At 38.7% G+C, this 12,226-nt stretch overlaps 1 protein-coding gene across 3 annotated transcripts; it reads left to right on the top strand.

The window, feature by feature from the left end:
• Positions 1 to 2,393: 2,393 nt before the first annotated feature.
• LOC104932990 (acyl-coenzyme A thioesterase 4) lies at positions 2,394 to 10,225 on the top strand. 3 transcript variants are annotated; one of them, XM_010748337.3, is made up of 11 exons: positions 2,394 to 2,571; positions 4,608 to 4,804; positions 4,964 to 5,063; positions 5,153 to 5,343; positions 5,523 to 5,692; positions 6,101 to 6,220; positions 7,016 to 7,098; positions 7,510 to 7,603; positions 7,826 to 7,906; positions 9,403 to 9,544; positions 9,645 to 10,225. In XM_010748337.3, the coding sequence occupies exons 2-11, from the start codon at positions 4,609 to 4,611 to the stop codon at positions 9,779 to 9,781; spliced, it is 1,314 nt and encodes a 437-aa protein (XP_010746639.3). In that variant the 5' UTR covers positions 2,394 to 2,571; position 4,608; the 3' UTR covers positions 9,782 to 10,225. The 3 variants fall into 3 exon arrangements, with proteins under 3 accessions (XP_010746639.3, XP_027128904.1, XP_010746640.3); XM_027273103.1 differs by having other exon boundaries at positions 4,603 to 4,804; XM_010748338.3 differs by lacking the exon at positions 2,394 to 2,571 and adding an exon at positions 2,578 to 2,696.
• Positions 10,226 to 12,226: the final 2,001 nt, after the last annotated feature.

Genomic DNA, 12,226 nt, shown 5'->3' with positions numbered 1-12,226 from the left:
AGGTATGTTTACAGATGGTGGTGGTGATAGGGAGAGAGAGAGAGAGAGAGAGTTTTCAGTAAAGGGAGATTGTGACTGCAACTTCACCAATACGTTCCTGACTAGGCATAACCCTGAAAGAGACAGAGACAGAGAGAAGAAGAGGGAAGGGAGGGGAGTCTAGTCCTATGGCATCATAGGTAGGGGATGATGAGCCTGCCCAAACTAAAGCTCTATCAAAAAGGTCTTAAGTCCCTACTACAGTCTCATTAGTGCATGTTAATGCATGTTACTAACTAAACTTCTTCCCTGGAGTTTCTGTGCTCTCTCGTCCAGCAGGTTCTCATGGATCGTGGCTGCTGCTCTGGTCCTGCACGTCGTCTACTACATATATTATTACATGGTTATTGCTACCATATCTCCATTACAGTTTATAGCTAGTTAATGATTTACTGCTACTGTGCGTATGTCTCTCTATCTCTATCACAGGTTCCACTGCTACTGTAATCCATTGTCATTTTATCATGCATTGTAATTGTACTATATGTTTGTGTTAATTTGGTCTGTACATGTGACACCTATTGCATGTCTGTCCATCCTGGGAGAGGGATCCCTCCTCTGTGGCTCTTCCTGAGGTTTCTTCCACCTCTTTTCCCTGTTAAAAGAGTTTTTTGTGGGCAAGTTTTTCCTCACTGGAACCGAGGGTCTAAGGACAGAGGGTGTCACTCCCTGTACAGATTGTAAAGCCCTCCGAGGCAAATGTACTTTGTGACTTTAAGCTATACAAATGAAATTTTATTTTATTTTATTTGAATATTAATCAATCTTTTTGGGGGTAATTTTTTTTTTTTAGAAATGACATCTTTTGAGAATAAATATCACAATTTTAATTTCTTTAAAAGTCAGTTTGATTTACATTAAAAGAGTTTTCTGCTGTTTTCAGCATTGCATTTACCATAGATAATTGCCTATATTACTGATCAAAGCATGTTAGATCCAGTGACTCGATGGATTCATGGGGCTCTACTTATTGAATATGGCAAAAATAATCGTGTCTTGTTTAAAATTTGATTTGCTGCTTTTATCTACATTATATCATCTTAAATTGAATGTTTTAGGAGTTTTGGACTGTTGGTCAGCCATTTCAAGGTATGATATGATGCCAAAAAAACTGATATAATGCAATAAAACGTTCACTCAACTAGACAAGTCACAGATAAAACTAAATACTATTAATAAGCAATACTATTAAAATAAAATAAAAATAATAATGTTTTTCCTTTCAACTCCAATCAGTTGGTGAAAATATAACAAAAAGCTTTTAATTTCTTTTCCAACCAGTCAGACAAAAAGTACATTTGTTTATGTTTGAACTATTTTGAACTCCTTCACTCTTTATTTGTTCTTTGCACATATTTATTCACATTATTTATTAACAGACTGAGCACCAGTCAATGAAGCTATAACTGAAGCAGTAAACTACACTCACCAGTTCAGTTATGTGAGAGGGGAGAAAGCGCGACCTACAACCCAGTCTAACGCTGCTCGTGTGTAATCAAAACAAAACGTAAAGTCACTCGATGGCGCTATCTTGTGTCCAGAATAGTGTCACTGCAGTCAGGCGAACCTCCATTTCGAAAAACACGATCAAGCTTTGCGGTACGTTATCGTCATTACGGTAAGTAATGACGATAACTGATTTCAAAATAAAAGTCAATCGAAGAATGAATGAATGAATGTGAATAATTAGTCAAAAGAAAAAAAGAAAGATCAATCAAGTTCCAAATGGCTGTACACATACCCAGAATGTCCCTCATACAAGACCAGGACAGTCTGATGTTGAATTTCACTAATAAATCCTTCTAAGATTTCAGATATGAGCTATGTTAACTCTTTTTTTCATATTCAAATTAAAAGGCAACTTCCTGTTTCCACATACCAATATCACTTGACAATGTTACGAACACCCCAGAGCGTCACTCAAAGAATATAAGACTGAATTGAATGAAATTTTTTATGATTATTTTCATACCCAGCCCCATGTTGTTTGTTTATGCTACTAACAATATTCTTTATTATGATATGCATACAGATAAAGGTGGAAACTGTTCTCTCATGTTTTGTGTTTTCAGCAGACACTCTTGAACCTCACTGAACTGAAGTGCTGAGTGCATTTTCAGCTAATAATATATATATATATCACATCTTTTTCGTAGTTTGTTTGTAGATCTAATATATTCCAGTTAAGCTATGCATTCCCAATACACAAACTACGTGTATTGTCATGTGAATGAATGTAAATATAATGAAAAGTTTTGTATTTATATTTATTATTTTTTTCATTCTCACCCAGAGCGTTGCTTTTATTTTGAAACCACTTCTTGTACCGTAATAACTACTATATACGTATCGCAAAACAAAATGTAGTTAGCTCGACCGAGTTAGATATCAAGTTTGGCCGTGGTTAGTGTAACCTGTCACCTTGATGTGGCTGTAGGTGGAGACAAAAAAAGAAGAAGACTGTAGCGGAGTTTGATTCACAGAGATTCAAAGTCACAACTTGTCTGCAAAACTTCTGACTGGAACTAACAGGTCAGAAGACAACAGCTGAGATTTGTTTTCACTCTGCTCTGACTTATAAGAAGTTTGTACACGTAATGAAATGAATTGTTATGTAAATTAGGGCCGGAAATCAGACGTTTGAGTTGTGGTGACAGGTGAGTACAGAGATGAAAGTGTCTGTAGAAACATCTTCGCTGACCACGACAGCTTCTTCCGTGGTTCTGTTGACCTTAATGGAAGTGGAGGAATGTAGCCAAGTACATTTACTCGAGTACTGCAAGTAGGCTGCAGTTGTACTTGAGTACTTGTAGGCTACTTTACTTGAGTATTTACTTTTTATGCTGCTTATGCTACTTCTACTTCATATTTCAGAGTTATAGGTTTGATTGTACTTTTTAATACACTACAGTTGTCTGGAAATTATAGTTACTAGTTACTATTTGATGATGGTCCTGTGTATTTTATGATCAACCTATATAGATATATTTATAACTACTACTCAACAACAATCTAAACTTACGTAGTCTTACGTATCATTTTAAGTACAAGACTTTTACTTGTAAAATAGTATTTCTACAGAGTGGTATTGCTAGTTTTACTTGAATATTATATGTAAATATAAAGAGAGCTGTACTATTCGATAATATTCACAGTTGAGGAAGGAAAGAAGTTAAGTTCAGTCAAGCAGACAAAACAACAGTGTTGAGTAACTAACCGTTATCAGTTTATGGTTGTCTGTGCATAGTTGATGAATTTTTATTGCAAATGGCAACAGATCTACTATTCTGTTAAAGAATACACAGGCTTCACCTTGAACCCTAACCTGACACACACACACACACACACACACACACACACACACACACACACACACACACACACACACACACACACACACAATAAATACTGACCAGATCTGTCACACACTCCACCCTATTCCTCTACAATTCAGAGAGAAATACTGTACTTTTTACTCAACTATACTCATTTAATACTTGCAGTTATAATAGTTTATCAAGATTTTTGATACATAACATACTGTATGATGAGAATATAATGCATTTTTATAGATTAAAATTCGTGTAAAGGCAATTCTGAGATTTCTTTCAAAATACATTAAAAAAAAACAGTAGGCTAAGGTTCTTTTATTTTATAGCATGGAATTATTTCTAATTTAGTACAAATTATAGGGAAAGTAAAGACAATGTTGTGAGACAGCATGTGTCAGGCCGGACTCAAAACAGGACTCAGGCGCAGAGGTGTCAATGATCTTTTTATTGAAATAACAAAAAACCCTTGACCGAGTGAGGCTATGAAAAACAGGCCTAAACTAAAGAAAACAAAAGTCACTCCAAAGGAGGAAAAACTCTAAACTACTTTATGAAAGGTTATCAAAATCACTCACTAAGAGGAAAAACAACTGGCTGCAAAACATTAACTGAAAGCGCTCCAAAGGAGGCTGAAAAACACCACACTATACACTATGGAACAAAAAGGCTAGACTAAGAATTTACAACAAAAAAAATCAAACAAAAGAACACTCAAGCAACAAGGCTATGACTATGGACGGACAAGGAAACAAGGCTTTGGCGATCGATATAACGAAACACTTTGGCACAAGACAAGGGAGACGCAGACAGTATATACACAGGGTAATGGGGAACAGGTGGAAACAATCAGGGCGGGGAAGACAATCAGACCGGTGACACATGAGGAAGGGCAAGTGACCTGAAACGAGAGGGTAGGTAAATATCAAAATAAAACAGGAAATGACGAGACAGAACAAAAACCCAACTTGACCTCACCGCGGTGTGACAGCATGTTTGTTTAATTAGTTGTGATAGGGTAACAGAGATTTGTAAAGAAAGATAAATCTATGTCAGTTGTAGCCTTGCCTGCAGAAAATCTTGTCAAAGATGTGGTCCAACAGTTCATAATATGCAGGACAGAAAAGGAAAAATGATATATACTTTTGAAATTGTCCAACTTACCTAACTTAAAGGAGCAATATGTACTATTTTCCATGTTTTGACATATCTATCTATTGTTTTCTCTGCTCGGTTCAGGATGGACAGGAAGCAGTATTGTGTGAAGCTGTCCGTTCAGCCGTCCAGAGGACTCATGGATGAGAAGTTTATTGTCCAGGTCCATAATGTTCCACCAGGTTTCCAGCTGACCATCCATGCCTTCCACAAATGTGATGATGGGCACAGCTGGGAGGCATTCGGTCACTACACTGCCAGTGCCGCCGGTGCTGTGAATGGTACATGGTTCAGTGCTTACGTTCATACATCTATACATCTAGGGAAAATAATTTAGAAATTTTTACAGGTATTGAAAAGTTTATGAATTGCAGACAAACACTTTAATGAAGAATGAACATCAAAATGAGAATTCATTTTTCATACTTCATGCTTTACAGTTTCAGAGGATCCCAGTCTTGGTGGGACATATTCTGGGGTTGAACAGATGGGTCTTCTGTGGAGCCTCAGACCAGTTCCAGGCAGCAAACCTGGGCTCAGGTAGGCCAGCAAGGATGAAGCTGTCCAGATGATACCAAACAATGCAGAGCAATTATCAGTGTCAGAGTTGACTTCCCATTATCCCTCAGGATGAGGAAGATGAACGTCCAGACTCCCATGGAGGTATCGATCTCTGTGTACCAGGGTCACCAGACTGAGGGCTTGGTGGATCAAGTGCCACTGACCAGTGTGGTGGTGGAGCGCTGGTATATAGCGCCTGGCGTGCGTAGGGTTCCCATCACAGAGGGTGGACTCACTGCAACCCTCTTCCTCCCTTCAGGTAGGACCAGAATAGTGTTTGGAGCACTTGTGTGACATTCTGAGTAACAATGGACTACCGTCCGTTAACCATGAAGTTAATGAACTTGAAATCTTTTACATCAAATGTGAAACAGATGCAGTAACACAACATAGTTGTGTAAAATGTTAACTGTTTTTGTTATTATGACTTGCCTGTAGGCCCAGGACCTTTCCCTGGTGTTTTGGATCTGTGGGGGGGTGGAGGAAAGTTGGTGGAGTACCGTTCAGCGCTGTTGGCCTCCCATGGCTTTGCCTCCATGGCCCTTGACTACCTGACACCTAAAATCACCATTGAAACCAAGAAGATAGTGGACAACCAGTACTTTGAGGTACAACAAAAAATTTAACCAATGTTCATTCAGAATTCCTGTGAAAACCTTTGATAATATGGTCACCAGAGGGCAGCAGAACTGACAAACATATATTATCACTTTATAAAGTAGCAGTGAAGTTCTTCTAAACACAACAGGTGTACAATCATAGGCCCTTGGTTTTGAGTTTTAGTGCCAGATTTCACCCGTTGTTGAAGTTTCCAAAAATAACTTCTCAGACGGTTGTGTGTAACAAACCATCAGGTTATATGTAAACTGCAAGAAACGCAAAAAATCATACAATGCTTTATGCTCTACAGTAGAACTTTTTTTTTGTTGATATGCATGTTAATGCAAAAATTTCAAACCGTGGCCTCTGTGTTATAGCTGCAACAGTTATTTCTCTGACATGTTTTCCTGCTTCAGACAGCCTACAGAGTCCTGGAGCAGCATCCTCAGGTCCTTGGCAGCAGGATTGCCATGTTGGGACTTTCCTTGGGCACCAGTGTCACCCTAAAACTGTCTGTTTACTCCCAAGTTATGAAAGTAAGACAGCTAAAGTTGAAAGTTATTTTCATCATCTTGACGTATCTTAATGTAGCTCCACTTCTTCAGTGACGATTACTGAAGTTCTAACAGTCTAAAATGGAGTTCAGATAAGTCAACAAAATCACTTGCATATCCTCATTAGATACAGTTTGTGGCAGTAACTACATATACCTGTAGCAAAATACTACTGAGCTTATTATGTTTGGCAAGGTAACTATAAACATGCTAGTTCGTAGAGGTCGACTGATAGTGGATTTTAAAGGCTAATTTTGAATCAGGAAAAAGTTGATCACTTATTTATCGCCAATTAATCCTGAAGAAAAATGTAATAATCAAATGCAGAACGGTAAACGTTGGTGTACACTAGCAATTTCATTAGGGAAACTGGGAGTCTGACAAAGATGATGTTTTAATTATCAGACAACCCTACGAGGGACCCATGTCTTTTAGAACATGGTCCTTTAATAATCACTATTGACCAGTTTTTTTTTAGGCACAACAAAAAGCAGAAAACACAATAATTTATACAAATACAAAGCCCACAGTTTAACTAACAGTGAATGAGTCCTCATCTTAACGATGCCAAAAAAATCCTCTAGGAATCACTACAACCGCTGGCCAACAAAAATAAGTCCAAGTGATGCCTCTTGTGCATAATAGACAGGCTTACTGATCACCGACCTCTCTGGAGTTGCTTCCTTCCTCCTCTACTGCTGATTTACATGGCTTAGTTTCTGAGGATGAATGTTTATATATATGTGTGTGTGTGTGTGTGTGTGTGTGGTCTCTCAGCTCAGGTGCGCGGTGTGTATTAGTGGGAGTCACGTGCAGCCTCCTGGTGGATCTTTGGAACAAGTACTGACTTGTTTTAGAGAGTAAGTTTATCAGCTATGAGTTACTTTATGAGTTTTGATCAACCACTTACAGGACTAACTTATACTATATATATATATATATGACCTTTGTATCTTAAAGTAATGATGGACTGTTGTTTCTTTACTTAGTTGAGTTTCTCTCAGTTTCTTGCTATAATGCGAATTACTACAGCATTTGAATAGAACAATTTCCTTTGTGCCAACACTGCCTCTGAGCAACACAACTGATGATCTCAAACACATTAAGAACGACAGAAATTCCACTAATTAATTCTTGACGAGGCACATTTTTCCACATAATTTTATATGCTTATATTAGAGTTTAAGTGTCTGAGATGAGTTGAGATCCTGTCGGAATTGGGGAAGATAAAGAAGTTTTCACCTTTATTTATTAATTTCTCATCCAATCAGAAACGCTGGGAAAACTCGCATCAACGAGGAAGGACACATTATCTGGCGAGATCTGCTGCTACCCATCCCCACTGACCCCACACTCAAAGTGGACGTGAGTACCACCATCCAGAATTTCTCTTTGTCTCCTCCTTAAACAGTTTTGTAATTGTTTTTGTATTTGTAGATACATTTTCTTCTCTGGCTTTGAGTAATGATTCAGAAATCTGCAGATAAATGATTCTACATGTGATGTTGTAATGTCCGGTGATGCATAAATATTTGAAGCTGCAGCGGGTTAAAAGCTGAAATGCTGCTGCTGTTTGTCTCTGAGCAGGTTGGACAACTCCAGTGTCCTCTGTTGTTGGTTGTAGGTGAGGACGATCAGAACTGGCCCGCCCCCGAGTCTGCAATGGATGTGAGTTTACTGACATGACAACATCCTCTGTTAATAATGAGCTTGGCTCAAAGGTTTGAGGTCACTTGACTGAAAGTGTTTTTAATGTCTGATTTTTTCAAATTTGTATTAGCCATTTTGAGCTTATTGAAGATTATTACATTCCAAACATTTCATTAGTTTTTATAGCAGTAGCAAACACATATTTTAAAAGTTTCTATGCTTTTTGCCAACCAAATTTACACAATTATACACACACAGAAACTTAATGAAATGTGTATTTTTCAGGAACAAATGTTTTTTTTATGGAGCTATGGAACATATTTTATATTATTTTATATTGTCCAGGATCTCATGCAAAACAATATATTGAACTGTTAAATTATCTCGTTTGCTGTATATTGAACTAAGCTATATCTGATGAACTGCGTTTTCTCTGTTTTCTTGCTGGTCATTGTTGGATTTTGATCAACCTAAGGAAATGAACTGAATCAAATAGTTTTTTTTATCTAGAGAGAATCACTTTAAATACCATAGCATCAGGTGCACATGATTTTCATCCCTATCAAATCATTCAACGAATGTGCCCTATATATGGATGGGGGCATTTTCATCTTGGAAGAGAATAAAGGTGATCACTCAACAAATTTGTATTGATTTGCAGTGAGTCCTTCCTTCTAAAGAAACAAGTGGACCCAAACCATTCCAACAAAATGCTCCCTAGCATAACAGAGCCACTGGATGAGTCAATGTTCCAATTAAAACATTATCCAGTTGAGCAGTCTTTGTGATGGTAGCTCCCGCCATCCGTGCCCAAACAATAACCCCCTTTCAAAGTCACTTAGATCTTTTCCTCTTGCCATCTTGATACAAAATCAAAATCAGTTGGACATGCTCAGTATTTTGTACGTGCCACAATTGTTTAATTGTACCATGCAGTACACCCGTGTGGAAGCGTCTGCATTCATTATGTGTCTCCAATCATATATTCATTTCCCTGTACTTGATCATCCTTCTTCACACAGTGAGACAACACCAGATAAAATACATTTCCAAGAACAAGATTACTACACAACTTCCAGATTGTGAGATCATTGCCACTCTTTGCAATGTGCTACAAGGAAGTGCTTGTGATTGGTGGGATGTGACACGCCACAAATTTCAACTTGGAATTTGAAACCACATTTCACTCTTTGTTCTTGTCGGAAGATTTTCACATTAAGTTGGCAGAAGTCAGGACCCCAGAGCAAGCTCTTAGAAAAATGCTACATTTTATATATTTAAGCTGGTGTCCTACAACATTTATTTAACCACCTCACAAGCTTATAGACTTTAGAGAAGTTAGGAAGTCAAATTGTTATTTCCCAGAGTTTTTGGCCTCAGGCTGCCAAATGACAGCAGCCAAAACCCTATTAAAGATACATATATACAAATGTACAATTCATATGAAAGGAATACAACTTAAATAGAACCATCTGACAAAAATCTGATTTTTTTATTTATTTCATGTTTTCCAGATGAAGGAAATGATGGAGAAGGCGGGGAATAGCCATCTGCTGACTGTCCTGTCATATCCGAATGCTGGTCACCTAATTGAACCTCCATACACGCCACATGCCAGATTCAGCAAATTCATGACAGTCGACACACGTCAGAAAGGTAGACAGTGACAAACTGAATGATTTGAGGTGAAGATGCCAAAATCAAAAATTCAGGTACAAGTCTTGACAGATGTTTCGGTTTCCTGTTGTCTTTGCAGTGATGGTTCTGTGGGGTGGAGAGACGGCAGCACATTCTCGTGCTCAGGAGGACGCCTGGAGGAAGACGCTGATCTTTCTGAGGGAAAATCTGTACGGCGGTACAAACCCTGGTGCAACTTCAGTTTCCCACCTGTAACCAAGTTAATAATGATCCTGCTTCAGTTCAACTTAAACACTACAATAACTCAACGAGCCACACGACCAGCCAACTTTAGGTCATTCACCAGATTACAATTTACACAACTTTGATTCATTTTTTGATTTTATAATATTTGCTTTCATATTTTTATAGTATGTATTTGCTGACAACCAAAAACACAGCAATCAAGCTCTAGCTTCTCAACTGTGAAAACATTGGAGCACATTTTTTGTTTGACAGCAGTTCTTGTTAAAACTGCCAGTATTTGAAATCTACACAGTTGATTTCTCACCTCAAATGTTGTGAATTCAGTGTTGAAATAACATACGAAAATTGGAAAAAGAGCTCTGTTGTTGGAGAACTGATCTGATGCGTCCAACTTGGACTGAGACTGATGACATTTCACAAGACAAGTTCACAATAAACATGCATAAACAAGTAGCATACATATTTGAATTAATTAAATGAATTAGTGAAATAAGATTAAAAAAGTTGTTTCGGACGAGATTTAAAAGAAGATGCTGATTTTTGTATGTCTTGAGTTCTTGGGGCAATTTGCGGCATAATTAAGGTGCCCTAAAAGTAAAAGCATGGCACGCTTTAGCCTTACACCTCGACATGGCTAAAAGTTTCCTACCTGATGACCTCAGACTAGTCAGACAAGTTCAACCAGGCATATATACATACATAGGTATGATCTGGAGCCAGGTCGTGAAGTGCAAAGCCAGAACCTATGTTCTATGGTTTAGGAGGGAAAATCCAGATGTTATAGCCTAAGGATAGCTCATAAAGCTTTACAACAAACTGACAGAGGTATGTTTTGAAGTACTTCAAACTGTATAGTGCTGTGATATGTTGTAACTTTAATCAATTTAATTATTAATCAAGCCTTACGGCTCAGTTCCACTCGACAGGCTGTGACTTGTTACGCTGTGCTTGTGATATGGTGGTGGTATTAGACCCAAAAACGCAGAGGAGCTGAGTCATGTTGTGGTAGTTCAAACCACCCCAAGTTCTGCTGACCTGATGGACTACAGAGAGATATTCAGTTAAAAGAAGACACAAACACAAGCATTCAGCTTGGCCTTTGCAAAGGGAGAACACAGCATTCACAGACTCCGCAGTCTGTCTACCATCACATCCAGCTGAGTTCTGCTCATCTGCAGTTCAGGCTTGTTTTATTATCACACAAAGGAAATAGGTGTTACACTCTTAGCAGGACGTGAACATACATCTTTCATGCCTATACATGGTAAGACAACTCAAGCAGGGTGCGGCTATATGAAACCTATGGGGTAAGACATCTGATCATCAGATTTCCTGTTCGGACCTTGGGTAAAGTTTCCTGTTTTTCTGCTCACTTAGGTAACAACAGGCAGCTCTCTGTGTATTACCCCAGAGTGTCTTACAGTTGCACAACACACATAGCTGTTTTATCTTGTCATGAATTCTATCACACACACCAATAAACACTTAACATGCAATATATGATTGAACATTATTACACATTCTCACAGTCATCAAATAAACAGCCGTTTATTAGACAAAGGGAAAATGGTGGGGAGGCGTCACGGACACCAGGAAGGCAGCGGAGGCAGGCAAGCTCATGGGGGGGAGATAGAGCCAGGAACGAGGGAGGTGGAAGGCATCGAGGGGTTTAGGCTGGGGCAGACAGGTGCAGTATCCGGATGGCAAGGAGGGCGAAGAGCTGGAGTCTGCAGACAGAGTATATAGGTAAGTACTCAGAAAAAATCTCAAATGGCAATTTCTTCTAGGAGCCTGGGTGATCTACCACAATGCTGTGACAATCTGGCAGCGTGTGCAGGAGGCCAGCCTCTAAATACTGCTCGGGACGATGATGATCTGATTCAGGTGTGCGCAGTCAACTCCACGGCAACCACACCCATCTCTGCAAAGAGAGCACATAGAGCCCAACCCCCAGCCTAAACACACCACAGTGCTGTGGCTGCCAAAACTAATCATGGCTGTTCTAGACAATGTTTGTGATTCCACAGTGACGGTTAATCTTCAAACTTCACAGCAGAAAAAAACATGTTTACAACCTGGTACAAAAAACTGTTTTAGCCTCTATAGCTAATTCATCCATTCATGAAAACTACTGAATTTCTGTATAACTCACCTGTTCAAATTATATTAAGGCTTCAAGGCTTATGCATAATTAACAGCATGGCCATTGATTGAGGAGGGTGCTGTCACATTGTGGATTGTTCGTGTACCCAGGTGTCATTCAGTCTGCTTCAGGTCCACTAATGATCCATGTCTTTGCCTGTTTTTAGATAAGAAGAGGCAGGACTACTAACATGGCAGTGGCCAGATGCGCAGACGCACAGAGCTTTAAAATGGCTCTTCAGTCATATAAAAACTGGAGAGTATTTCTTCATTAAACAAAAGCAAAATAAGCACTGAAGGTTTTTCTCGTTG

This window comes from Larimichthys crocea, chromosome XXI (genome assembly GCF_000972845.2).
Source record: "Larimichthys crocea isolate SSNF chromosome XXI, L_crocea_2.0, whole genome shotgun sequence".
In the NCBI taxonomy this organism is placed as follows: Eukaryota; Metazoa; Chordata; class Actinopteri; family Sciaenidae; genus Larimichthys; species Larimichthys crocea.
The sequence above is the reverse complement of the archived record's forward strand: the minus strand, read 5'-3'. Positions and strand labels throughout refer to the sequence as shown.